We start from the raw sequence: 27,742 nt of genomic DNA on the forward strand, positions 1-27,742 counted from the left end.
AGTTTGGAGGAAAGAGGTATTTGTGGCCAATGTCTACTAAAACATAGGGGCAAGGGATAAAGGCAAATGAGAGCTGAATGTTTCAAGTAAAACTGAGGAGGGAGGGAACTAATTCTTTGCAAGAGTTCTAGGAAATTTAAACACCCTACATGTTTAAAATGCTGTCTGTGCCAAGAGCATGGCTCGCTTGCGTCCCTCACGGCCCACCAGAGCCGTGCAGGCGTCTGAATGTGCGCCCCTGGTCCTAGGCACTGTTGGTCCCTCCCAGACTGTTCCCCGGGAGTGTCTGCTCTTCCCTTCCCCAAAGGTGGAGGCACAGAACCAAAGATGTGGCTTCCAGCTGGCCTCTCTGGAATCCCGGTGCTTCCTGGAGGTGCAATCCACCAGGATGCTGGGATTCTGGGTGCAGCTCCATCAGAACAAAGGCTTTGCTGTTCCTCCTGAGGGGCCTGACCCAGGATGGTGCGGGGCAGGAGGCAGGCGGGCCCTGACCACTTAGGCTTCCTTCCCGAGTGCTCTCTAGGTGCCATGTGGAACTTTCTGGTCTTCTTGGACCCCTCAAAGTCCAAGCAAATCCTAGTCACTGTGGGTTGTTTTTTTTTTTTTACGGTAGGAAATGTATATCATATATATATATATACATATGATTTCAAAACAAGTCAACTATAGCCCATATTCTGAGCTCAGGAAGAATCAGCTAACCCCCCAATTAGTGGTATTAGCTAGAAACCAACACAGGAGGATTAGTTGCCCACCTGCCACTGTCATGATTGCTATGTTATTTACCTTTGTTATTTAAATCAACTCAGACCTAACACTGGCCTTTATCCTAAGGAAAAAATTAGCAAAACTCACGGCTTCGATGAGCTGATATATTTAATACATGAAAATAAATACATGACTATTAAAATTTTAAATGTCCACCCACATATCACCTTGTGTTCCCTGCTGGTCCACATACTGTGCCTGGGAAAATTCCTGAGGCGTCCAGACTCAGCTGGAAACTCATCCTGAGCAGAAGCTTGGCTTGAAGGGAGGGAGAAGGAACCCTCCGGGTTGGCGATCATACCATTTATTCACACTTGGTGGCGAGACAATGTTGTGGGTGTGATGGAGGGAGTGGGGGGACCCTCCCGGGGGACACCCCTGGGTTGGCACTGATATGCCGTGTGGCTATGACAGAACTTGAAACAGGGATCTCCAGAGGCGGCCCTCATATCCACACCAGCGGCAAAAGCAGGGAGCAACCAGAGGTTGTCAGAAGAAAGGGCGGCACTGCCCACCCTCTCTCTGTCTGCCCCCAGGAGTGCTTTGCCAATGCCTGGTGGTCTCCCCAAAGGCCCGCCCACCAGTGCCATCCTCTGAAACTCTGCCCTTTGCTGTGACCCCATGGGCAAACCTGCAGAAAGGACCAAGAAATTCATTTCCAAGGTGGCTTTGGTTTCTGGATGGCTCCGCCTCGTCGGGGGGTAACTGGCACTGAAACACTGACTGAATGAGCCCTGGGAGTCACCAGGGGGCTCCGGAAGGTCACTCCTGACGGGGAAGGTCTGGGATCTCGAGGCCCATTTGTGCAGGGGGTACTGCTGGGTGGGTGACTCGTGCTGGGGACATTAAGGTGGGTGAGGGAATAAGAACGCTCCCGCCTCGGAGGGCGTGGAGAGTCTAACCCGTCCACGGACAACCTCCGGGAATCTGCCACCACCCCGCGCTCTGTCTTTGAGGGACTAGCTGGGTGAATGGCTCGCACTGGAGTCTCTCTGGGGCGGGGTGAGTGGCTGCCCCTAGGGGTAGCTGGGGGTGTCCAGAAGAGGGCATGGAGCTTTGCAGCATCCCCCTTCGCCATCCACGAGGCCTCCCAGCCGGCGCCCTCAGGTCGGGAGCCAAAGAGCGACTCATCGCAGTAAGAAGGAGTGTGGCCAATCAGTCTGGCAAGGGAAGAGCAACAGTGAGCTGGGGAAATAAACCCTAAAAATCTTGCCCGCCCCACCCGCACCCCCTGCCAGGCAGCTGCAGCAGCAGAGGGTTGCCTACAGGTCCCAGAAGTCCTCGTCTCCCAGCCTGGCACCTGCAGCGAGGTCACAGCCCTCATGTACCACTACCCCCATCTCTGCCATTTTTCCCCTGCCAAGCACCCAGTCCCCCTGCATCCTGCCCCACCCCACCCCCACTCCCTGGCATGTGCCCCAGGCCAGGCCAGTTTGCATATCCCATCCTCCTGACCACACTGATTGGCTCAGGAATAACCACATGACCCATTCTGCACAATAAGGGCCTGCCTTAGGACCTTTGCAGAAACTACTAGGAGAGAAATGTTTTTCTTCCACCTAGCCCTGAAGAACTGGCAGGATATAAGGGCTAAGCGCCAGTGGCCATCTCCCCTGGGATGTGTAGGGGAAAGCTGCACTAAAACAGAGACAAAATCCCAAGAACGTTTTGAGCCCCTGTTATATGAGCCCCAAATGCCCTTTTTCTGCTGAAGCCAGTTTGGGTAAGTCTTCTGTCACTTGCAACCAAGAGTCCTGATTAATATAACCTTAGTCTTTATAGCTTTCACTTTTTCTCTTAACCCACCACTTTTCCCTTTTTGTAGTGGCCTCGTCAGCCGAACCCTCTGCAGTCATGTGGCCCTTCCAACTATATTTGAAATTGCACAGCCCAGCACCTGGCATGTAGAGGGTTCTCAGTTTGAACTTCTGTGGTCTGGCCTCACCACCAGAGCAGCTTTTAAAATTTTTGCATATTTACTCAGGGCTTTTCATGTGTAGGTCCAGGACTCAGCATGTCACTTGTGTGTCATCTCATTTCTCACAACACCCACAAGGAGGGCGATATAATCCCATTTTACAGACAAGAAAACTGAGGCATAGGGAGGGTAAAAAGGAGGGTACAGACAAGATTCAAATCCAGCGCCCTGCTCAAAGACCCAAGCTCTTGATCACTAAGTCAGACTTAAGTGCCTTCTAGGCCTCTCACCTTTAATTAGATTCATTCAGCAATTTTTTTTTTTTTTTTTTTTGCGGTATGCGGGCCTCCCACTGCCGTGGCCTCTCCCGTTGCAGAGCACAGGCTCCGGACGCGCAGGCCCAGCGGCCATGGCTCACGGGCCCAGCCGCTCCGCGGCACGTGGGATCCTCCCGGACTGGGGCACGAACCCGCGTCCCCTGCATCGGCAGGCGGACTCCCAACCACTGCGCCACCAGGGAAGCCCAGCAATTTTTTTTTTATTAGTCCCACAAATATTCATGGCATACCTATGAGGTGTCAGGTCCATGGTTTTTGGCCAGGACTAAAAGTGCTTCCATTCCCAAACTGCAAGTCTTTGAAAAGTCACTTGATTTAGCTGTTCAAAACCATACCTGGTTGATACCTATGTCTGTCTGGTACCAAAGTTGCTGCTCAATAGCATCTCTAACTCTTACGTACCTTCTAACTTGATACCCTCTACTTGTCAGCGTCCAGCATAAAATTCCATCCTCCAGGAGAGCATGCGGTTGACTGTTATCTGCCTTGTTTAGGAAACCATACTTCTGTTCATAGAGCCTACGCTGACACCAGCGTTTTCAGCCATGTTGTAGCTGTCAGTGCTGCTAATGTCAACCTGAGCCTGCCTTGTGGTCCACGGCAATTGCCAGGTGGACATGATAATAATGGGGACTTGCTTTTATCTCTGTTGAATTTTATCTACTTAAATAAACACTATTCCCATTCTCAACTACTATATGTGCCTCTTGGCTCAGAATGGATCCTAAATATGATTGGCTAGTTATTATGGACTGAATTGCATCCTCCCAAAATTCATGCTGAATTTTAAAGAGGTAATTAAGGTTAAATGAGGCCATAAAGGTGAGGTCCTAATCCAATAGGATTTGTGTCCTTATAAGAAGAGGAAGAGGCACCAGGAGTGTACATGCTCACAGAGAAAAGCCCATGTGAGTTCCCAGTGAATAGGTGGCCATCTGCAACCCAAGGATAGGTAGCCTTCAGGAGAAAGCAGCCCTGCTGGCGTCTTGACCTTGGACTTCAAGCCTCCAGAACTGTGAAAAAATAAATTTCTGTTGTTTAAGCCCCCCAGTCTATGGTATTTTGTTATAACAACGCTGATTGACTAATATACTAGTCTTCCATGTTTTAGTTCAAGACACTGATGACAATAAATAAGATAGAGCCCTGAGACCTCCCTCCAGGCTGATATTAATCGAAATAATCCAAATAATCTAACTGGAACCTACAATAACCACTGGCATTAGATCCTGTTTTTCTAAATTGTTCGTGAAAATGCAGCAAGAACCATTTTCAAAATGACTTGCTGAAGCTTGGAATCATCACATTTATGTCATTTCATGGATCAACCAAACTAATAATTTCATGCAAATTGCTGTGTGATCTTGGGCAAATCACCTGACCCCTCTGGGCCTCAGAAGCCCATTCTAAGACATTTGGGGATGGGTATTCCACCATCACAACCATTATCACTACCATTTACTGAGAGCTTCCTAAGTGTCGGGTTACCGTGCCCAGCACTGTACATGTCTCATCCCATTTAATCTTGTCAATAACCCCATCAGGTCCCACCTTCCACTGTGAGGAAACTGTGGCTCAGAGAGGTCAAAGTGCTTGCCCAAAGTCACACGGCATGTGAACAACAGGGCATCTCCCCATCCTGTTACCTGTATTTGTTCTTCTTCCTTGGTGCGAGGGTCAGGGTCTTGTCCCTGGAGGAGGTAGTCTCACAGCTCCCGTTGGCCCCTGAGGCCTGTGATGCCCCTGTACCCACTCCTCTGGTTCTGTTGGCCTTCCCCATCCACGGTGGGTCAAAGGCTGGTGGTGTGGGCTGGGTGCCTGCAGGACTGCCAAACAAAGTCTCATCCACGTATGACGGCCTAACCTTGACCCGGCAGCTGCCCCGGCAGCGGTGCTGAACGTGGAGGGTCTGCATCCCACTCACGGCCAGCTCCACCGGGGTCTTCACGCTGTTCATGGTCCTGGGTGACAGCAGGTGTGCTCTGCCTGCCAGCCCCTGCTTCCAGGTCTCCCTATGAAAAGTGGTCACGGTGGCAACCATCTGTCATCAGCAAAGACTGGCAATCTCTTAAGTCCCCGTCCCCAGGGCAAAAAGGTCACGTTCTCCCTCAACCAGTCCTCTTCAAAGGGGAGCTGCCAATCCCAGGGGACATTTCGGAAAATTGACTTTTTTTGAGTTGTTGTAATGACGGGGAGAAGGGTGCTACTGGCAAATATTTAGTGAGTAAATATGCATTCCTAGCATACAGTGTGTACTCAGTAGATATTTATAGAATGCTAAGGGGGTGAAGAATAGATTGGGCCTGTGCCTACTTTAGCACCAACCAGAAGACAAACTATGGTGGCGGGGGGCAGACAGGGCAGGCTCCTGTATCCTGTACGTATCTATGGGGCAGGAATAATAACCTGCATAGATCCCGTGCCTACCTCCTGCAAAGATCTCTACAAGTATTCTCATTTAATCTTCTCAGCAGTCCTGTGAGGTAGCTTCCACTATGTCCATTCTACAGATGACAAAACTGAGGCTCCAAAGGATGAAGTCACAAGTTTAAGTCCCACCTATAAAGCTAAAACAGTGGAAATACAATGTGAACCTGATAGGAGTCTAGAGCTTGTGTACTTAACCATTCTACTACTGGGGGATTACACCCAGCCCGCCAACTGCCCCACATTCAACGATCCCCAAGTCAATGTCCCGGCTGATGTTCGAGGTGCTCGCATTCTGGAGTTATTTTCCTACCTGAGCATCTTGGCTGGCTGACGTCGGCGGCCACCCACAGCGCCCCCTCCCCCCAGTCCAGGCCTGGACTCCTTTGCGGGGACGTTTGGGCACCTGTGGAGCGCGGTACATCCGAGATCTGCAGCTCTGAATCCCGGGAGCACGCGACCCCTGGCAGCTCAGGCCGCCCCCAGCCCCCGCACGGGGGACCGCGCGGGCCGACCCTTCCCGGGAAACCCAGCCCTAGCTATGTATGCTCCACGCGCGCATCAAACAGCAACCCGCGAGCGGTAAGGCGGGGCGGGGCGGCCAGAACCATTCTCTCCCGGGGGGGGGGGATTAGGTCACCCTGTTCCGGATGCCCCCGGAGCTCCCCAAAGCCTCGGAGAGGGGTCTTCCGCGCCAATGAGGGGAGTGTGTGCGTATGCGTGCATGCATGCCAAGCCTCCGGAGGCTCCAGAAGGTGAGGGAACGCAGTCTGGGGCGCGTAGAGGCGCCCCCCCCCACGTCCTGCAGCACCGTTGGTACGTACCCGCAAACTCCGCCCCCTCCCGGTTCCCTGCGCCCCGGCCCGCATGGCTGGCGGAACGCGTCCGGCGGCCGCACCGCGGTCCCGAGCTGCCATGGCCCAGTGGAGGAAGAAGAAGGGGCTCCGGAAGCGCCGGGGCGCGGCCTCTCAGTCCCGCAGCAGCGACTCGGAGGACGGCGAGTTTGAGATTCAGGCAGAAGATGACGCCCGGGCCCAGAAGGTAGTAGCGCTGGGCTTGGACATACGTCAGAGCCCGAGTCCCGGCTCCGCATAGCGTCCCGCGGCCTCAGTTTTCCCAGCTGGGGAGTGGGTACGGCTGAGGGTGGGGAGAGGTCGGCTGGCCGGGGGTCGGGGCACGACCTCCGGCCTGAGCACGTGTTTCGGTGTCCGACACGCCCAGGGTCCTGACGTCCCGAGCCTCTGTGCTACGGAGGCTGGGGCCTGCGGGCCTTCCGGCCTTCCGGGCCGGCTCTTGGTCTCGCGCTTCTCATTGGCTACTTCCTGGCCAGGGGCGGGTCCCGGTTCCCATTCGTCCAATGAAAAGTGCGGGTGATGAAGATCAGACTTTGAGAGGGGGATTCTTGGGAGGATGAATTAAGAGAAGGCTGCACCTCTTGACTTGAGACAGTGACGCCCCCAAACCTCTGGGAAACTAAGTTAAACTTGGGTTTGTAGATAGCTTACAGCGTGCTATCCTCCGTGCTAAGAGCTTTGCAAGCCTTATCATTTAATCCCCACACCAACCCTGTGAGCTAAGTAGTCACACTCATTTTCCAGAGGAGGAAACAGAAGCCTGGAGGGGTGAAGGAACTTGACCAAGACCTCACAGCTTGTGAGTGGGAGAGCCAGGATTCAAATCCCGGACTGTGTGGTTCCAGGCCCTGTGTTATTTCCACTACTGAATGCCAACTGTATGCAAATGAGGGGGGGTCAGGTATGAGCACCAAGGCAAAAGAGTTGTAGCCCATTATTTCTCACAGCCTTGTGCTTAGCGGGTACCTGGCACAGAGAAGACTCTGGGTAAGTAGATGAATGAGTGGGGCTTTATATGAAGAGAGAGGTCTACACTCCTCTGAGGCAGGGACCAGATGGGGACCTTATTCCACACCATCCGAGTCTCACACAGTAGGTGCTCTGTAAATATGGACCAAGGCACAGCCCTGTGTTCAAGTTCAACCCAACCTTGTACTGGCTGTGGGACATGGGAGAAGTTGCTTAACCTCTCTGTGCCTCAGTTTCCACATGTGTAGAAAGCTGTTGATTATGTATGCCTCAAAAACTGTGGAAAGGATGGAATGACAGTGTTCACACATTCTACTCTACAATAAATATTGCTGGGGCACCAGTGTGTTCCAGGCACTTTGTTATCATGTGTCTAGAATGGGGGTTGGCAAGGTTGGCAAGCTTTTCCTGTAAAGGACCAGATGGTAAATATTTTGGCTTTGCAGGGCCATATAAGGTCGCTGTCTTCTTTGTTTGACTTTTTACAATCTTTTAAAATTGAAAAACCATTCTTATCTCACAGACTGTACAAGACAGGTGCAGCTCTGACCTAGAGGGTTGGTGGAGGACCATAGAGGGTCTCATAGGAAAGAATATAGACTCCGAAGCCAGGGTTCAAATCCCTTGCTGGCCGTGTGACTTTGGCAGGTCACTTCACCTCTTGTGCTTCAGTTTCCTTCTCTGTAAAAGGGACTAAGTAATAGCACCTACTTCACAGAGTTGTTGTGAGGCTTAAGTGGGTTAATTTATTTTTTTAATTATTTTATTTTGGCTGCATTGGGTCTTTGTAGCTGCACGCGTGCTTTCTGTAGTTGTGGCGAGCAGGGGCTACTCTCTGATGCAGTGTGTGGACTTCTTATTGCAGTGGCTTCTCTTGTTGCGGAGCACGGGCCCTAGGCGTATGGGCTTCAGTAGTTGTGCCTCGCGGGCTCAGTAATTGTGGCTCGCGGGCTCTAGAGTGCAGGTTCAGTAGCTGTGGGGCATGGGCTTAGTTGCTCCGCGGCATGTGGGATCTTCCCGGACCAGGGCTCAAACCTGTGTCCCCTGCATTGGCAGGCAGGTTCTTAACCACTGCGCCACCAGGGAAGCCCTAAGTGGGTTAATTTATATGAATGCTTAGCACAGCACTTGGCTTACAGTAAGTGCCAGGTAAGTTTTAGCCATTATTATGAATTAGTGCTTTTATAAATGTTATTTCTGAGAAGAAAGGGACAGCGCTGTAGTCCAAGAAGACTCCCCAGAGGCGGTGTCTGAGTTTGATTTAGCTGTGCTAGAACAAGTGGGTGGCAGAGACGAGGACAGGAATGAGAGAGACCAGAGCTGGGGAGGGATGATGGATCAGAAAGGGGATTGGGGAGAGGGGAGCTGGGCAGATGGGAAGAGTCTAGTATCTCACACATAGTAGATGCTTTGATTGGCTCCCTAAAGTTTTGAGGGCTTTGAATGACAGGCCAGGATGATAATTATGATGATACTACCACCTGGGCACAGTTCTAAGCTTTACACGCACCCATTTAGTCTTCACAACATGCTATGAGGCATATGCTCTTGTCATCCCCATTTTCCCAATGTGGGAACACAGGCTCTGGGAGAGGAAGTCCCTGGTCTGAGGTCTCACAGCTGGAAGTGACAGAGCTGGGATTGAAACGCAGGCCATCTGTCTGCAGAGCCAGCTCTCTGACCCTGTGCCCTGTCCTGGTCCTGTCAAAGGAGAGCCCTTTAGCAGAGAAGTCATGTGATCTGGCAGGAGCATCATCATCTTGAATGGAGCAAGGTTAGGGACGGGCACTGGCAACAGGACAGCCCCCTTCCTTGCCCCAAGTGGACTCACTCTACCTGGAATGATGCTGCCTCACTGTTGCTCCCTCCCAGCTGGGACCCGGCAGACCCCTACCCACCTTCCCCACCTCGGAATGCACCTCGGACGTGGAGCCGGACACACGGGAGATGGTACGAGCCCAGAACAAGAAGAAGAAGAAGTCGGGAGGCTTCCAGTCCATGGGTGGGTGAGCCAGGCATCCGGGGACTTTGTGTGTGGGGAGCAGTGGGGGCTTATGGACTTCCGTGCTCTGCTCTGGACCCAACACTGTGATGGGTTTGGGGGGTTGGAGGCAGCAGATAGTCTCCAAGCCACTCACGGCCTTCTCGTGGGGGCAACGGGCCTGACACGATGAGAGAACAGTTAGGGCCGGACTCAGGGCGATGCTGGTGCAGTAACAGGCTCAGATGTCTGGGGATTGAGCGGCGTGACAGAGCCGCATTTCAGAGCCGAGGGTAAGAGATGAGATAGTTGGGTGCTGTTGGTACACCTGGCCAGCCGGAAGGAAAGCCGGACTCTTTCTTGGCTCTTTACATATCAGTAGCATCTGGAGTGAAGATTGAAACATCAAGGTGAATAGTTGTATAACCTGAAAGGAAGAGAAGCCTAAGTGTGACCTGAGCACTGTTTTATTTGACTTTTTTTCTATTTAGATGTGTGTATGCCGAAAAAACACTGTAGACTTAAGTAAACACTGTACCAGGAATATATTTGCAACTATGGGACAAAGGGCTGATAACCCTAATATACAAAAAGCTTTTACAAATCAAGAAGAAAAAGACAGACACCCGATAGAGAACTGGGCAAAGAAAATAGCTCACAAAAGGAATCTAGACAGCCAAGTGTGCTAAAATTCATCAAAATCAAAGGAAAAAGCCAAAACATCTACATGTGGCTATTTTTGGCCTTTCTGAATCTCTAAGATGAAGGATTGACCAAAAAGCAGCTAAAACCATGGTGCTTTCCTGTCTCCAGGCCTCCCACTGTCCTCCCATCTCCACAAGCCCAGGTCACATGGAGGCTCCAAAGGCCACCTTCTCCCCCTCGCAGTACCACGTGCTTCAGCTGTCACACCCGCGCCTGCACCCATCACAGGCCCTTGTCACTTAAGATCCTTTTCTTCCTCTTTCCTTCCTTCCTTCCTTCTTTCTTTCTTCCTTCCTTCCCTCCCTCCCTCACTCCCTCCCTTCCCCCTGCCTTCCTTCCTTCCTTTCTTTCTTTCTCCCTCCCCCCTTCTCTTTCTTTCTTCTTTCCTTCTTTCTTTCTTTCTCTCTCTCTCCCTCCCTCCCTCCCTCCCTCCCTTCCTTCCTTTCTTTCTGTCTTTCTTTCTTTCCTTCTCTTTCTTTCTCTGTCTCTTTCCCTCCCTCCCTCCCTCCCTCCCTTCCTTCCTTCCTTCCTTCCTTCCTTTCAACTTTTTTTTTCTTTTGGCCACGCTGCACGGCATGTGGGATCTTAGTTCCCCGCCCAGGGATCGAACCCGTGCCCCCTGCAGTGGAAGCATGGAGCCCTAACCACTGGACCACCGGGGACTTTCCGACACTCTTTTCTTTTAATTATGAAAAATTTCAAGCATATAAAAATTAGAAAACAGTGAGTCTCCACATACCCATCACCAGCTTCAGCAGTTTTAACCACTGGTGTTGTTTTATCCACACCCTACCCACTCATGGCCACCATCCCAGAGGATTCTGAAGCGAATCCCAGGCATCCCCTCCTTCTATCCTGAAATACTTCCCACCTGCCTCCAAGAGAGCAGGACCCTCCTACACCTAAAACAAACACAGTTCCTCGGTATTATCCAAGGTCCCATCAGCGTTCAGACTCCCATTGTCTCATGGCATTAAGAGCTTTCAAATCACAGGAGTAAAGACGCAGACGTAGAGAATGAACTTGAGGACACGGGGAGGGGGAAGGGGAAGCTGGGACGAAGTGAGAGAGTGGCATGGACTTATATATACTACCAAATATAAAATAGATAGCTAGTGGGAAGCAGCCACATAGCACAAGGAGATCAGCTCGGTGCTTTGTGACCACCTAGAGGGGTGGGATAGGGAGGGTGGGAGGGAGACGCAAGAGGGAGGAGATACAGGGATATATGTATATGTATAGCTGATTCACTTTGTTATACAGCAGAAACTAACACACCATTGTAAAGCAATTGTACTCCAATAAAGATGTTAAAAAAGGGCTTCCCTGGTGGCGCAGTGGTTGAGAGTCCACCTGCCGATGGATGCAGGGGACACGGGTTTGTGCCCCGGTCTGGGAAGATCCCACATGCCGCAGAGTGGCTGGGCCCGTGAGCCATGGCCGCTGAGCCTGTGCGTCCGGAGCCTGTGCTCCGCAACAGGAGAGGCCACAGCAGTGAGAGGCCCGCGTACTGCAAAAAAAAAAAAAAAAAAAAGATGTTAAAAAAAATTATTAAATGACACTAAAATTTGAATATTCTAAGAAAAAAAAAGATGGGCTTTTTTTTTTTTTTTTGTGGTACACAGGCCTCTCACTGCTGTGGCCTCTTCTGTTGCGGAGCACAGGCTCCGGACGCTCAGGCTCAGCGGCCATGGCTCACGGGCCTAGCCGCTCCGCGGCATGTGGGATCTTTCCGGACCGGGGCACGAACCCGTGTCCCCTGCATCGGCAGGCGGACTCTCAACCACTGCGCCACCAGGGAAGCCCAGGCTTTTTTTTTAATGTAAACTTTTGACTTGAATATAACATACTGACAAAAAATGCACAAATCATAAGTGTCCAGCTGAATGAAGTTTTACAAAGTGAATGCACTTGTGTAACCACTATCCAGATCAAGATAAAGAGCATTACCAGCACCCCAGAGTTTCCGTGGCCCTTCCAGTTATTACTGTCCATCAAATGTAACCACTAGTTCAACTTCTGTCACCATAGATTTGTTTTGCCTATATTTGTAACTTTACATAAAATGACTCATTCAGTATGTGACGATTTACGTGTCGCGTGTCTCTTTCAAACTTAGGTTTGTGAAATCTAACCATGTTATTAGCTTTTTCAAACTGTTCAGTTTCATTGATGTATAATATTTCATTTTATGAACATAGCACAATTATTTCTCAGCACAGTGAATGAAAGTTCCAGGTGCTAATACCTAAAATTGTGATCTTTCTTCCTTTTAGCTGTTTTGCTGAGCGCATAGTGGTAGCTCATTGTGGTTTTCATTTGTATTGATAGTTCTCTAGTGACTAATGATGTTGGCCAGCTTTTCATATACTTATTAGCCATTTATACAGCTTCATTTGTAAAATGCTTATTAAGGTGGGTTGTTTTTGGTTTGTTTTGTCCATTAAAATTGTTATGTCAGTGAAAAAAAAAAGCTTTCAAATCAGAATCCAAATGTGGTTCATACCCCACAATCAGTAGATTTGATTTCTAAGTCTCAGTTAACCGATCAGCTTTGCTCTATCACTTTTCTTTTTTTCTTGCTATTTATTTGTTGATGAAACTGTCATTTGTCCTGTGTAGTTTTCTGTCATGTGTCATAGGGGCTCCTCTAGCCCCCTGGCCATTCCCATGTCTTTCCCAGGCTTGAGCTACCCAGTGTTCAAAGGCATCATGAAGAAGGGCTACAAGGTGCCAACACCCATCCAGAGGAAGGTACGGGGCGGGGAAGCTGATGTGGGTCGGGAGGTGGGGATGGCCAACCTGGCCCTCCTGCCTGGCCTCTTGACCTCCACCCCTTGTCCCATCTGTCATATCTGTCATCCCCTCTTACTCTGGCCGAAGCCCCACGAGCCTGCCCATTTCACAGGTGGAGAAAGTCAGGCACAGCAGAGCAGAGGTTTGACCCTGTGCCTCTTTGCCACTTAAGCTGCCCACTGCTGAGTTCCTGCCCGGGCAACTCGCAGGCACCCCATCATCACCTGGGTCTCATCTTTGTTGTCCTCAGACATTTAGCCAAGAGGGAGATAACGTTTCTCTGGGATCCTGAGGAGGGTGACTAGATGGGGAGATAGAGTCTGGCTTAACCTGAAGAACGTTGTTCCAACAGTAGAAAGAGTTGGGGGTAACAGGCTGCTTATCCCCAGAGGTGTGCAAACAGGCTTTAGCAAGAGTGGGATCAGGGCTGGGGGACAGGCCCCATCCCTTTCGCTGAGATGCTCTGGTTTGCCCACTCCCTGCACACTTGAAGCTCTGGATCATGCGGTGCTTGGGTGCAGGAGCTGACCCCTCCCCTCCCCCGCTCATTCCCCTGCAGACCATCCCAGTGATCCTGGATGGCAAGGATGTGGTAGCCATGGCCCGGACAGGCAGTGGTAAGACGGCCTGCTTCCTCATCCCCATGTTCGAGAGGCTCAAGACCCGCAGCGCCCAGACCGGGGCCCGCGCCCTCATCCTCTCACCCACCCGAGAGCTGGCCCTGCAGACCATGAAGTTCACCAAGGAGGTATGTCCGGGCGCAGGGACAGGGTGGCTGGGCTGAGCTGGGACCAGTCAGTGAGGCCCGAGTGGGCTGAGTCAGCTCCCATCGTTGGCTCTCAATCTCTCTCTTTCTTTCTCTCCACAGCTGGGCAAGTTCACTGGCCTCAAGACTGCCCTGATACTGGGCGGGGACAAGTAAGAGCCCCCTCGGTGCCCTGTGCAGTGGTCCCCCAAAGCAAACGTGCCCCGTGCCTCCCCATCAGATGGACTGAGCTTGCGCTGCTCATTAATAACAGCAACTTCTCTGCACATTCTTAAAGCACCAACAAGGGGAAATATACAGTAAAATACCGAAAGGAATTTCACACACAAAACTCTGACACAGGTTCTGATGCTTCTAAAAGAGAGCTGGTAGTGCACTGGGTCACCCAAATGGGTCACTTAGTTGTGTATGTTTTAATATGCTTGATTTGGGGCTATTTAAAGTGGAATGCACACAGATGGAGGACGTTTGTAATAGCTCAAATCTGCAGAATACTATATTTTTCCTGATGTGCTTGCCCCATCCTTCTAAGGTAGCAGGCACCACACCTGTTTTACAGATGAGCTAACTGAGGAAGTGATGGGCTCAGAGAGCCGCACAGTGGTCTGGTAGTAGAGCTAAGATTAGAACCCCTGTGCCCCGCCCCACAGTTTCTCCCTCAAAGCGCAGCCCCTTCCTCATTCTTTTCTCAGAATATCACTGTCACCAGTCGCTTTTGATTCTCACTGAGAGTGTTTTGTTTTTCAGTGCTCTTTTGCCTACATTATAACTTATTATTTCTGTTGTTGTGACTGTCAGAAATACCTCCATAAACTGGACCTGGCCCAGAATTCTGACTCCTGGTTCCTACAGGTGTCCCAGGGGTGTTTTCAGAGGAGAACTAAAGTTAGGGATGTGTGCTCAAATGGTTTGGGAACAAGGACACAGATCCAGGAAACCGGCTTCTAGGTGGAGCTAGCAGTTCCAGGGTTAGTTGCTAGGTGGTGCTGTGGGTCAAAGTATGAACGGAGTGAATGAGATGGGTTCCGTGGCTGAGTCTATCTTTGGAGAACTTTGTTGTTATCAGTCCTTTTGTGTGTTTGAACTTGTAGTTCTTGTCAGGGCAATGCTTTTGCCTAGTAGCTCAGCAATAGCTTTTCCCCATTTCTGAGCCTGGGATCAAGGTGTGGGACTCAGCTGAGCATTTGGAGATGGGAAGGGAGAGAGACAAAAGAGACCTGTTCTATCAAGCTAACACCTCTTCTTCTTCCTAGGATGGAAGACCAATTTGCAGCCCTGCACGAAAATCCCGACATGTGAGTGTGTGGATTGGGGATGATGCTCTGGGGTCCCTTCCCAGATGGCCAGGGTCTGGGGAGTGAGAGGAGGGCTATGCTGGTGCCCTGGCCCTGGGTGACCTGGCCTGCACAATCACTTCCAGAATCATTGCTACCCCTGGGCGCTTGGTGCATGTGGCTGTGGAGATGAACCTAAAGCTGCAGAGCGTGGAATATGTGGTATTTGATGAGGCTGACAGGTAAGGCTGCAGGTGCATCCCCGGGCACTTGTGTCAGGGTTGGCCAGGAGGAAGGGCTCTGCCAGAAGAGACCTATGCAGTCGAGATCAAAGCAGCGTTTCCCCAAAGAGGGCCACAGACTGTAGGCAGTGCCAGAGCTGATGGGGCTCCCTGGACCAACAGTTTTTTTCTTTTGTATTACTTTTAGGAATATTGAAAAGAATAGTAAAACAACAAACACATGATTTGAAAGAGATAAAAAATAGCACAAGGTTGAAAGCACTGACTGGAGCCAGACAGGTGGGATCAAATCCCAGCTCTATGAACTTGGGTAAATGCCTGAGGGTCTGCGGGCCTTGGTGGCCTCACCTACAAAGTGGGGATAAAATAGCATGTACCTCACAGGGCTGCCGTGAGGACTAAAGGGGTTGATATTTTATAAAGTGCTTAGAACCATGCCTGGCCCAGAGTGAGGGCTGCTGTCATTTATTTCAACATGAATTTGTAAGAAACATAACTGAGACCAGACCTAAGATTTCAAGGTCATTATTGCTTAGGATGAGGTTGTTGAATAGCGAAAAAGTGAGCTGAGTTTAGGAAGCACTTGTCCACGTAACAGAAAGTGTGATGGGGGCAAAGATGACAGGTTTGGAACTCATTGGAATGGAAGCCCCTCTCCTGACCCTGTGCTGCCCTCTGCCCTCCCAGGCTCTTTGAAATGGGGTTCGCAGAGCAGCTGCAGGAAATCATTGCCCGCCTCCCTGGGGGCCACCAGACTGTCCTGTTCTCTGCCACACTGCCCAAGCTGCTGGTGGAGTTCGCCCGGGCTGGTGAGGGAGCCACAGGAGTGGGGCCGGGGGCTGGGACGCGTGTCGGCGCCCGGGAGGGGCTTGTCCCTCAGCGACTCCCCCTCCCATCCTCCTCTCTTGCCCACTTTAGGCCTCATGGAGCCCGTGCTCATCCGGCTAGACGTGGACTCCAAACTCAACGAGCAGCTTAAGGTGAGGCTCCACCCGTGCCCCTTCCCGGCCCATGGCCTGGACCCCGTGAGCCAACCGAGTGACCCTTCTCCCTGCAGACCTCCTTCTTCCTCGTGCGGGAGGATGCCAAGGCTGCTGTGCTGCTCCACCTGCTGCGCAGCCTGGTGCGGCCCCAGGACCAGACAGTGGTATTTGTGGCCACCAAGCACCATGCGGAGTATCTCAGTGAGGTGAGCTGGGGGAGGCCTGCACCTGCCCCGGGCCTGGGGACCAGCACGGACTGCATCACCACCTCCGAGCTGCGGTTCCATGCTCAGCCACCAGAGAGCAGCACCAGAGCAGGGCTGAGGCCTGGCCAGCGCTCTGTGCATTTTTATTCTGTTAAGTTTTTCTTATAAAAAATTTCAGACATGTAGCAAAGTCAGAAGACAGCATAATGAGCTCTCAGGTACTCAGTTATCAACTCACATCCAGTCTTGATTCATCTAATATTCCTCGTTCCATGCAGGGTATTTTGAAGTGTATCTCAGCCGTCCTGTCATTTTTCTGTAGATATTTAGTGTCCCATGTGTTTCACGTTTTTCAATTGAGGAATAGCCTGCACGCTGTAACCTGTGTAAAGTGCCCTGATCTTACATGAGCAGCTCGATGAGCTTTTCCACACGTGTATATCTGTGACCCTCCTGGGAAGAGGTCCACGAACCCCCAAGGCTGCCAGGGCCCCTCCTGAGTCAATGCGGCCGCCTTGGGTCAACCACACCTGAGTTCTGTTATCTGAGGACACAGTTCACTGGGTTTCACTTATATGACACACATTTACCGGTGCTTCCTCTGTGTAGCTGCTGGGGTCACTGATGAATAAAACCAAAGTAGTAGTTTTTAAAGAGCAGTTAACACTTTCACGGTGCTTCCTGTTTTCCGGGCCCTATTCTCAGCACTGTATGTGTATTGGCTCATTTAATTCTCATAACAAAGCTACAGAGAGGCAACTGTTATTCTCCCTGTTCTACCGACAAGGAAAGTGAAGGCACAGAGAGGTTAGGGAACTTGGGCAAGGTCACAAAGCCTGTTAGTGGCAGAGTCAGGATGAGACTTGTGTCTTGGGGTGGCACTTGCAGCCTCCCTGAGGGAGACCTCTGCACGTGCCATCTTTTTTTGACATTCAGACAACCCTGCAGAGGTGAGAGGTGATATGAGCCCCATTTATACTGATGAAGACCAAACCGAGGTCACCCAGCTGAGCTGGGGTTTATATTGAGGGCACCCGACTCCAGAGCCCGTGGTCTTACTGCCATGTCGTGGCGCCCACTGCCACGGCCCAGCCTCCTGTCCTCTCCCCTGTCCGTCTCCTCCTCACCCCTTTCCCTCCCTCTGGTCTTCACTCTGGGCAGCTGCTGACGGCCCAGCGGGTGAGCTGCGCCCACATCTACAGTGCCCTGGACCAGACGGCCCGCAAGATCAACCTGGCCAAGTTCATGCACGGCAAGTGCTCGGCCCTCATCGTGACTGACCTGGCAGCCCGGGGCCTGGACATCCCACTGCTGGACAACGTCATCAACTACAGCTTCCCCGCCAAGGGCAAGCTCTTCTTGCACCGCGTGGGTAAGGAGCCTGTGGCTGCACTGGGCACCGGGGGGGGGTCCCAGCGGGAGCTGAGGGCACAGGGCTTAACTCCTGCCACTGCAGGTGGGGAACTGAGGCCCAGGGAGGGCACCGGTAAATCGGAATCTCTGGGGAGCGTGGCCCAGGCCCGCTCTAGTGGGCAGCCCTAGACTCTAAGGAGGGGGTGCTCCCGCTTTCTGGGTTCCCCAGGCTGGTGCTTATTTTTCCCATCAGGACCTTGATGACGCGGCCCCTCCTCCCCACAGTCGTCTCCCTACAGCTAGCTCTTTCTAGCTCCTCTCCTGGGAGCAGCCTTTAAACAGCATCCCGACCCCCCTCTGCCTCCTGCTCCATCAACTGCAGACAGTCTCCTGACTCCCGGCCTTGTCCCGTCAGCCTGTCGGGCCCCACCTTCCCCTCAGCCCACCCAGGCCAGCTCACTCCATTTAATTTTTCAGTTATAAAAGTAAGGCCCGGGCTTCCCTGGTGGCGCAGTGGTTGAGAGTCCACCTGCCGATGCAGGGGACACGGGTTCGTGCCCCAGTCCAGGAAGATCCCACATGCCGCGGAGCGGCTGCACGTGAGCCATGGCCTCTGAGCCTGCGCGTCCGGAGCCTGTTGGCTCCGCAACGGGAGAGGCCACAACAGTGAGAGGCCCGCGTACCTCTAAAAAAAAAAAAAAAAAAGTAAGGCCCGCACGTAGTAGGAAAATTTGAAAGTGGAGCAAAGCACCGAGAAGGCAGGAAGTCACCCTCCCCTCACTGGTGATGTGACGGCCACAGGTGCTCACCCAGCACTCCTGGTGGGCCCTGGTCCACGTGTTCTACTTGCTCCACTGGTCTTCACAACAACCCTGTGCAGTGGGTATCAGCAGCGTCAGCTCCATCTTACAGATGAGGAAACCAAAGCAGGGAGATTACGAACTGGTCAGGTGTCTCAGACGTAGCAAAGTGGGGCCACTGGCATTCTTTTCTTCAATTGTGGTGAAATATACATAACATACAATTACCATTTTTACCACTTACAGGTGTAAGTTCAGTGGCATTTAGTACATTCATACTAATGTGCAACCATCACCCAGCTTCCACCTCTAGAACATTTTCGTCTTGACAAACTGAAACCCTGGACCCATTAAACTCATTCCCTCTTCCACCTCCCCCAGCCCCTGGTAACCACCAGTCTACTTTCTTTGTCTTTTTTTAACTCATAAATGCGCGTGCCATGTTTATAAATACAAGTAAGTTAAATAAGTGCATGTGAGAGAAGCATCTGGCGGGCAAGTTCCTTGGAATTGTTCTGCGTATGATTGAACATCGTCAAATGAGTAAATTCTGGCTGCCCACAGTGGGCTGGCCGTGGGCAGACCTTCGGGGTGCGAGGGAGGCCTCCACCTGGGTCTCCAGCCTCTTCTCCCTGTTGGCAGCTGCATGCTGTGCCCTCAGTTCTGTTGCTTTGGGAGGGCTGGCCCTGCACATCCCCTGAGGCGTCCTCAGAACCCCCAAAGGGAATTTCTCATGTGCCGCGTGACCAGCAGTGTGAATCGGACTACCGCAAACGAATCTTCCGAATGTGGTGACACTTGGTTTCTGCAAGATGCAGAAACAAGCCAAAGCGTAATGCTATTCATGGACTGACTGACCACAAAATTAGAATCACCCTGGACATTCTTCTTGCCTCTGTATACATCATGCATGTTTTTCATTCACCATTTAAGCATCATTCTGTAACAGGGGTCAGCAAATTGTTTCTGTAAAGGGCCAGATGGTAAATATTTTAGGCTTTGGAACCGTTTAGTCTCTTAGAGATCTCAGCCCTGGGAGCATGAAAGCAGCCACAGGCAATATGTAAATGAAGGAGCACAGCCGTGTGCCAATAAAACTTTATTTACACAGACTTGCGGGGGCGGGGTGGGGGGGGCGCTGGATTTGGCCAGGGGCCACAGCTCGCAACTCCTTTGCTCAGCTGTGTAATTCCCACCATGTGGTCATCAGCTAATTAACTAACGCTCTGTCCTTAAGTCTTTAAGTGGTTTCCATTTGGGGGCTGTTCTGGGCAGAGCTGGAGTAGGTGTCCTGTGGGTGAATCTTTGCACCCTGGGTTATTTCTGTGGGTAAAAATCCCCCAAAGTGGGGCTGCTGAAACTTGTGATGCTGATAAAGAGCAGTGTCTTGCCTCTATTCCTGCCAGCCTCCCAGAGCACCATGTGGGCTCACGTACTCTCAGGCAGGTAGCCCTGGTGACTGTCACTGCCTTGCCCTCTTTTGTAGGTGGGACACTGCTCAAGGAGGTGGGGCTGTGGCCTGGCTTGCACCTTTAGGGTCTGGCACGTGGGACTCGTGCTGGGCTGTGGGGTCCTTTGCCTTTGCTCCCGCTTGACTACCTTCTCCCGCAGGCCGTGTGGCCCGGGCTGGCCGAAGCGGCACGGCCTACTCCTTGGTGGCCCCAGATGAGGTCCCCTACCTACTGGACCTGCACCTGTTCCTGGGCCGTGCCCTGACCCTCGCCCGTCCCCACGAGGAGCTCTCCGGTGAGTGGAGGCTGGGGAGGGGCTGGGGTCCCCCCTGGAGTTCATGGTATGGATGGGGGTTGGAGGTGGGCCAAGCTGTCCTGGCTTGGGAACTTGACCCCAGGGGAAGATCCCTGTTGTTTTTTTTTTAAAATTTATTTATTTTATTCATTTATTTTTGGCTGCATTGTGTCTTTGTTGCTGTGCATGCAGGCTTTCTCTAGTTGCGGTGAGCGGGGGCTACTCTTCGTTGCGGTGCACGGCCTTCTTATTGCGGTGGCTTCTCTTGTTGCAGAGCATGGGCTCTAGGCGCGTGGGCTTCAGGAGTTGTGGCTGGCGGTTTCTGGAGCACAGGCTCAGTGGTTGTGGCTCACGGGCTTAGTTGCTCCGTGGCATGTGGGATCTTCCTGGACCAGGGCTCGAACCCGTGTCCCCTGCATTGGCAGGCGGATTCTTTTATTTATTTATTTGTGGTACGCGGGCCTCTCACTGTTGTGGCCTCTCCCGCTGCGGAGCACAGGCTCTGGATGCGTAGGCTCAGCGGCCATGGCTCACGGGCCCAGCCGCTCTGCGGCACGTGGGATCTTCCTGGACCGGGGCACGAACACGTGTCCCCTGCATCGGCAGGTGGGCTCTCAACCACTGCACCACCAGAGAAGCCCAAGATTCCTGTAATTTAAAGTCAGTAAAGAGCCAGATAGTAAATATCTTAGGCTCTGCAGATCACATGATCCGTGGCAGCTCCTCACCCGTGCCCTTGTAGTGCAAAATTAGTCACAGACAACACAGAAATGAGTAGATGGGGCCATGTTCCATAAAACTGTACTTGTAAAAACAGTAGGAGCTGCTCAGTAAGTGATGGTTTCTGTTGTGGGGATTATTTTGTAATTCAGGACCCAGAGTGGGGCTGGGGAGGGGAGGTGGGGCCCTGGGCAGGTGGCTGGGCCGGAAGGCCTCTGACCAGGCCTCTGACCGAGCTCCTGGCGTGGAGGCAGGCGCGGGCGGCGGGGACGGCGTGCTGGGCCGGGTGCCGCAGAGCGTGGTGGACGATGAAGACTGCGGTCTGCGGACCAGCCTGGAGACGTCGCTGGAGCTTCGGGGCCTGGGCCGCGTGGCCGACAACGCCCAGCAGCAGTATGTGCGCTCACGGTCGGCGCCCTCACCCGAGTCCATCAAGAGGGCCAAGGAGCTGGACCTCTCGGGCCTGGGCCTGCACCCCCTCTTCAGTGAGTCCCTGCATCGGGCGGGCGGGGGCTGGCGGCAGGCCCCGTGGAGCCCACTGCAGCTTCACGTGTCCCTCCGTCCCCCCCAGGCTCGTGCTTCCAGGAGGAGGAGCTGCAGCAGCTGCGGCTGGTGGACAGCATCAGGAACTACCGCTCCCGGGCGGTGAGTGCGGGGCCTCGGGGCTCCGGTTGAGCTCCTGACCCCCTGCAGGTCCCCAGCAGGGATTTTCTCAACCCGCGGCTCTGGCCGTGTCAGCACCTCTGTAGCCACCCCTTGTTCTGGAACCATCCCTGCTGGTCCACAGCAGGTTTCCCACCCCTTCCATACAGTTGGGTAGACTGAGGCTCACAGAGGGCAATGACACACCCTAGGCTGTCAGAGGCCTGAGGAGCTGGCTTTCGATAGCCTCTCCTCTCCTCCTGATTCCTATCGGGTGCCCCATCTTGTGCCTCTGGGAGGTGTACCCAAAAGCAGGAAAGGCCTGCCAGCCAGCGTCAGGAAAAAGGGGCTGGAGCCTGTTGTGGTTAAGGGCACTGGTTTTGGAGCCAATGAACCTGGGTTGAAATCCCAAATCTGGCTTGTCCCAGCTGTGTGACCTTAGGCAGGCTACTCGCCTTCTCTGGGCCTCCCTTTGTAATTGTGAAAAGCAGGTAACTAGTGTAAGGGAATTGGGAGGAATGCTGGACAGAGCACACCAAGCTGGGGAGGGTAGAGTTGGGGAAGAAGCGGCCAGTGGGTGAAGGCCTTGGGTGTCCCCTCCACAGACCATCTTTGAGATCAACGCTTCCAGCCGGGACCTGAGCAGCCAGGTGATGCGTGCCAAGCGGCAGAAGGATCGTAAATGCATCGCCAGCTTCCAGCAGAAGCGGCAGAAGCGGCAGGAGCAGCAGGAGGGCCCGGCCATCCCAGCCCCGAGCCTCCCAGCACCGCAGGAGGAGCAGCCTGAGAAGGAGGAGGCGGCAGGAGACAGTGTGGAGGTGCAGGCCCCACCCTGGGGACCCTGGAGTCTGGCCTGGGGCTGGGGGAGCAGTGGGTCAAGTCCCAGCAGCCCATGGGGCAGACCTCAGGGCTCTGAGCAGTCACTGGGGGTGGATGCAGTGATTCCAGTCCCATCTCCGATGCTTGTGGAAATCAGTGACCCAGCCTCAGCCTCCCCATCTGCGGAATGGGATCATAGTCTCGTCCACCATTCCTTACCTGAAGCCCTGGGGGCCAGATGTGATTCGGGATTCAGAATCTTTACGGTGGGTCCACTGTGTATGATGTAACACCCTCAGCAGGGTCTGGGGTGTCACGGTTGTCAAATGCATCAGTTTCCACAGTGAGACCCACACCGAGAGGATGGACAAAGCCTCTTTTCAGCTCAGGTCAGCTTTTGCCACCAAGTGAATCTCAGGAAAGTTTGTTTTCAGAATGTTGTGGACTAGGGCTTTGCAGCCAAGTGACTGTGGTACCCGCTCCTGGGTCCGCTGGGCAGATTCAGGATGGTACGTGGAGGATTCCCACAAGCCTAGGTAGCCCTGTCATTGTCATCATCATCGCCTTGCCTCAGCTTGGGGTCCGGCAGGTGGGAAGGGGCAGAGCCGGGACTGTTGGTGGCAGTGGGGGCATGACTCAGGCAGGGTCAGGCACTGGGTCTTCATGGCGAAAAGCAGGGCTGGGGGGCCAGAGTGTCCCGTTCGCCTGGTGGGTAGGGCCCTGGGCCTGCTCGTCTTATGTTTGATTTGGACAGAGGGTACAGTAGGCAAAAAAATGCACTTGAAAACCCCTGGACTAGTCCACGTCATAGAGAGCAAGTCCAGACCCAGAGAGGGACAGGGCCTTGCCTTGGTCAGATGATCTGGGGGACCAAGCTGGGACTGGAACGTGGTGGGTCTCATCCTAGTTGGCACTCTGCCCTCCCCCACTCCCACCTGTCCTGCCTCTGCTGGTGCTTGAGGCAGGGGTTGTTGTGCTGCATGTGCAGATGAGGAAACGGAGGGTCTCAATGGCAACACCAAGCTTTCAAAGTCCCAGCAGCCCCTGACCCTCAACCCTAGCTGGGCTGGTGGGTGGGGAGGCCAGTCCACTCCCTGGGGCCTACAGGTGACACTGGGCCCCGGTCCACCAGGACCTCTTCACAGAAGTTGTGGGCCGGAAGCGGCAGCAGCCAGGACCCAACCGAGGAGCCAAGAGGCGGAGGGAGGAGGCCCGGCAGCGGGACCAGGTGTTCTACATCCCCTACCGGCCCAAGGACTTCGACAGCGAGCGGGGGTGAGTGGCCGCTGGTCCCGGGTGGGGCAGGCGGGCCTGATGGGCCCCCCTCCCAACCCCGTGGTACCTCCCCACCCTCCCTCTGCAGCCTGAGCATCGGTGGGGACGGGGGTGCCTTCGAGCAGCAGGTGGCTGGCGCTATCTTGGACCTGATGGGGGACGAAGGCCAGAGCCTGACCAAGGGCCAGCAGCAGCTCAAGTGGTGAGTGAGCCAGTGGGCACACCTCTTCCATGCCCGCCTGTCTGCCACTTGGTCCCCACAAAAGGTGACCCCCTCCTATCCTAACTCCTGTTTGATCCCCTAGAGCAGGAATTATGACATCCTCACCCCTCATTTGGTCCTCAGCACAGATTATGACGCCCACCCTGTCCTGTCCCCATGTGGTCACACACAACAGGGATCTTGACCCCATCTGTCCTTTTGGGGGGCTAGTCTTGCTAGACAGGGGCTCATGACCCAGTTTGCCCATTTGGACTCTGGTTCTGGAGGAGTGATGTGGCTCAACCCAGGGTCACAGAGCCAGGAGGCGGCCAGGTGGGGGTTGGGAACCCTCCAGGGTCCCTTGTCCCTGACCCAGGCCCCCAGGTTGGAGCTAATCCCCTGACTGCCACACTGCCTTTTGAGACCTGGGCTGCCAGGGAGTGGTGAGGAGGGCCAGGGAACGGGCCTTTATGGGGCACCTGCTGCCTGCCAGACGCCCGGCACGCTGCTTTCCTTGAATCTTCCAACAACCCAATGAGAGGGTCAGGGGGAAACAGGCCCGGAGGGGAAGCGGGCCACCTCCCTCCACAGCACACCTCCCAACTCTTCCCACAGGGACCGGAAGAAGAAGCGGTTTGTGGGACAGTCGGGACAGGAGGACAAGAAAAAGATCAAGACGGAGAGTGGCCGCTATATCAGCAGCTCCTACAAGAGGGACCTGTATCCTGGAGCGGGGTGGGGGGCAGAGGGGGTGGAGCCAAGCGCCTTCTATATCCACATCTATTGTGGGTGGGGGGCGGGGTCAGGAAGGGGCGTGGTCTGGCTCCTCAACCACCCCAGCTCCTACAGGTGGGGGCTAGAGGGGGGGCGGGGTCGAGCGGATTCAGCCACCAGACCCCCTATAGGTAAGGCCTATATCCTCTGGGGGGTGGGCGAGGGGGCCCTGCTCCCAGCCCACGGTTGTCTAGGGCATCTTTCTCTGGATGCTGCACGCAGCTTCCTTAATGCAGCCTCCCAGCTACCAAAAGTGGAAACAGAAGCAGAAAATTGATGATCGTGACTCAGAAGAAGAAGGGACATTTGAACGGCGTGGCCCAGAGCGAAGAGGTGGTAAGCGCGGCCGAGGGCAAGGTGAGAGCCAGGGTAGGATCGTCCTTAAAACGCAGGTTGCCAAGTAGCACATTTGGTCATCTTGGGGGCTTGGTCCTCTTGATCTGGCCTGGGTCCCTCAGTGGGTGACACGCTAAGGTGGGATTTGAACTCAGCTCTGCTGCAGGAGCTTGTGCTCAGTGACCTCGGCTTGGGCCAGCTGCCCCGCGTGCCAGGACCTCGGTCAGCCCCTCAGGGCAGAGGAGCACCTGGGGAGTGGTGACACTCGTGACTCTGAAGGGAGGAGACTGGAACCTGGGCCCGTCCCACTGCAGCCCCACCTTTGGGGCCAAGCTTGCTGTCAGAGAGGGGCTCCCGCTTGCTGTCTGGGGCCAGGCTGCGTGCTGGAGCCTCGCCGCACGTGACCTGGGGGCGAGAAGACTTGAGAATGGCCGGCTTTCAGGCCAGGAAACAAGTCGCAGTGACTGGCCCTGGGTCCCCCGCCTGCCTGCTGCCTCCCCCGGCCACCCCCGCCAGGGTTGGGGAGCTTGAACCTGTCCTGGGCCTCTTTCCGCTGGGCCCTGGCCCTGCTTGTCTCCCCCGAGCCCGCAGGGCTGCTCACTGCCTCTTCAGCATCCGAGTCTGTGTCCTTCAGCCTGGGGACGCTGTCTGTCACGGCTCCAGGTGGCCCTCTGCTCTGCCTCTCCCAGGGCCTCCTCTGTTCTCTGCACGTTCCCTCTGTCCTCGTTGACGTTTCCTCTGACGGTGGATACCTCTTCTGTTTCTCCCTGTTTCTGTCTTGGATTTTCTCCGACGCATCCTCTCTCTGTTGTTCTATAGGTGTCTTTCTCTCCAGGTCTCTGTTTCTCTTTTTGCCTCTGACTCTGTATCCCTGTCCATCTCTCTGTCTCTTTCTTTGTCTCTGTTTCTCCCCATCTGTCTCTGTCTTTCTGTATCTCTCTCCATCTCTCTCATTGTTCCTGTTCCTTTCTCTCCACGCACACACGCACACGCACACACGCACACGCACACGCACACACACACCCCTCCCAGTCTCTGTCTCTCCTCCTCTCTTTGTCTTTGTGTGGGCGTGTCCCTGCCTCCCCCGGACCCCCTCATCCCTCAGTCCTCAGCTCCCAGTTTTGTCTGGAGTGAAGCCGGCTGCTGCTGTGGGCTTGCTGGACCCGGGGTGGTGAGGATGGCCTGTGAGCTTCGGGAAAAAGCAGCTGTTCTCCCCCTGTGCTTTGTCCTCACTGTGTGTGTGTGGGGGTCCCTGACAGGTGGCCTGGACCCTGTGGAGACATCTGGGGCCGCCTTAATGGCCATCTGTGTGGGAGCCCTGCAAGGCCACTGCTGTGGGAGGGGAGGAGCTGGGTGAGGCAAGTGAGTACAGAAGAGGAGGGACCAGGCCTTAGTGGGGAGCCAGGGGCTGGGGGGCAGACCTGCCCGCCCAGAGAGCCGGGAGGTGGCGGGCGGGGCCACCAACCACTGCTGCTGCTGCTGGTGCCGCTTTGCTGGGTGACCTTGGATAAGTCCCTTCCCCTCGCTGGCCTTCTCTGATTTCTCTCCTGCCAGAGGGAGGTTAAGCTACAGCCTGTTTTCATCTAACAAGCCTAGAGCATGTAGTCCAGAGAGACAGGGTTTAGAGTCTGTCTGGGTCCCCAGTGCCTGGCATAGAGGAGGCACTGAAAAGCCTTTGTTGAATGATTTATGATTGTAATAGTTACACTTAGGAGGCCATACTGTGGGCTAGGCCTTGTTCTGAACCCTGCACACATAGTAACCCATTTACTCCACATTAGGACTTATGAGGTAGGTGTTCTTATTCGTAATTCATAGGAGAGGAAACTGAGGCACAGAGAAGTAAGGTAGTTGGCCCCAGGTCCAAGAGGTCACAGCTGGGACTTGATCCCTGGCAGTTTGGGCTAGAGGGTCCATGCTATTGCCCATTACAGTAGACTACTTAAGCTTTATTAAGCATTTACCATCTGCCACATGTTGGGGCCACAGCAGTGAACACAGAACGAGAGCGGGGACAGGGGAGCATCCCAGAGGCTTCTGGGAGGAGGAGACATTGGGAGTCGACCCAAAGCCTGAACTCCCTGAATCTCCATCCTGGCAGGTGCATCCCAGCCCCGCACCCCTGGTGCCCCCACAGGCCGCGTGCGCTCAGAGCTCAAGACCAAGCAGCAGATCCTGAAGCAGCGGTGCCGAGCCCAGAAGCTGCGCTTCCTGCAGCGTGGAGGCCTCAAGCAGCTCTCTGCCCGCAACCGGCGCCGTGCCCGGGAGCTGCAGCAGGGCGCCTTCGGCCGGGGCGCCCACTCCAAGAAGGGCAAGATGAGGAAGAGCCTGTAAGGAAGGTGATACAGCCCCGTGGTTCCTCACCTGGTCCAAGCGTGGACATGAGCAATGTTCCCCGTGTACCACTGTGTGCCTGGCCCTGAGCTGGATGCTGGGGGGCTCCCTGCAGAAGCCGTGGTCCATGCAAAGGAGTGCTTGCTATACGGCCGCAAAGGGGCAGCAGCTGCCTCTGCCTAAGACAGGGCACGTTTGAGCAGGGTGTTGAAGGGTTCATAGGAGTTTGCCAGCAAGGCCAGGCAGGCCACGATCTGAGTTGGCAACTCGGCTGCTGCTGCTGTGTTCTGGATTCAGAGGTGGTGGCCACATGGGTGTGAGCCCTGAGTGCCTGAGGCCTAGTGATGTATTTTTAATGTAATAAACCTTTATTGAGCGCCTCCAGTGGACCAGGAGCATTGAGTTGGAAGGGACAGACCCAGGTACTAGAGTCCCAGCTAGTGTGCGGATGAGCCGAGAGCATGTGGGCAAGTCCCGAGTGGGTTCTGCTGGAATCTCCATTTTGCAGATGAGG

General features: G+C 54.0%; 2 protein-coding genes across 5 annotated transcripts; one reads left to right on the forward strand and one right to left on the reverse strand.

Moving 5' to 3' along the window:
- Positions 1 to 862: 862 nt before the first annotated feature.
- RITA1 (RBPJ interacting and tubulin associated 1) lies at positions 863 to 6,127 on the reverse strand. 3 transcript variants are annotated; one of them, XM_004281492.4, is made up of 4 exons: positions 5,765 to 6,127; positions 5,452 to 5,591; positions 4,671 to 5,036; positions 863 to 1,928 (listed from the first exon to the last, which is right to left on the reverse strand). In XM_004281492.4, the coding sequence occupies exons 3-4, from the start codon at positions 4,979 to 4,981 to the stop codon at positions 1,421 to 1,423; spliced, it is 819 nt and encodes a 272-aa protein (XP_004281540.1). In that variant the 5' UTR covers positions 4,982 to 5,036; positions 5,452 to 5,591; positions 5,765 to 6,127; the 3' UTR covers positions 863 to 1,420. The 3 variants fall into 3 exon arrangements, with proteins under 3 accessions (XP_004281540.1, XP_033264664.1, XP_049553644.1); XM_033408773.2 differs by lacking the exon at positions 5,452 to 5,591; XM_049697687.1 differs by lacking the exons at positions 5,452 to 5,591; positions 5,765 to 6,127 and having other exon boundaries at positions 4,671 to 5,445.
- A 152-nt stretch (positions 6,128 to 6,279) lies between these two features.
- On the forward strand, positions 6,280 to 27,608 carry DDX54 (DEAD-box helicase 54). 2 transcript variants are annotated; one of them, XM_004281458.4, is made up of 20 exons: positions 6,280 to 6,492; positions 9,147 to 9,276; positions 12,644 to 12,714; positions 13,316 to 13,504; positions 13,625 to 13,674; positions 14,776 to 14,817; positions 14,943 to 15,038; positions 15,726 to 15,847; positions 15,957 to 16,018; positions 16,096 to 16,227; positions 17,389 to 17,599; positions 19,992 to 20,126; positions 21,101 to 21,331; positions 21,418 to 21,491; positions 22,094 to 22,306; positions 23,440 to 23,582; positions 23,671 to 23,784; positions 24,400 to 24,504; positions 24,803 to 24,915; positions 26,996 to 27,608. In XM_004281458.4, exons 1-20 carry the CDS (start codon positions 6,319 to 6,321, stop codon positions 27,226 to 27,228), a joined length of 2,640 nt encoding a protein of 879 aa, XP_004281506.1. In that variant the 5' UTR covers positions 6,280 to 6,318; the 3' UTR covers positions 27,229 to 27,608. The 2 variants fall into 2 exon arrangements, with proteins under 2 accessions (XP_004281506.1, XP_033264661.1); XM_033408770.2 differs by lacking the exon at positions 9,147 to 9,276 and having other exon boundaries at positions 6,356 to 6,492.
- The last annotated feature ends 134 nt before the right edge of the window (positions 27,609 to 27,742 follow it).

The sequence above is a fragment of the Orcinus orca genome, chromosome 15, assembly GCF_937001465.1.
Source record: "Orcinus orca chromosome 15, mOrcOrc1.1, whole genome shotgun sequence".
Taxonomy (NCBI): domain Eukaryota; kingdom Metazoa; phylum Chordata; class Mammalia; order Artiodactyla; family Delphinidae; genus Orcinus; species Orcinus orca.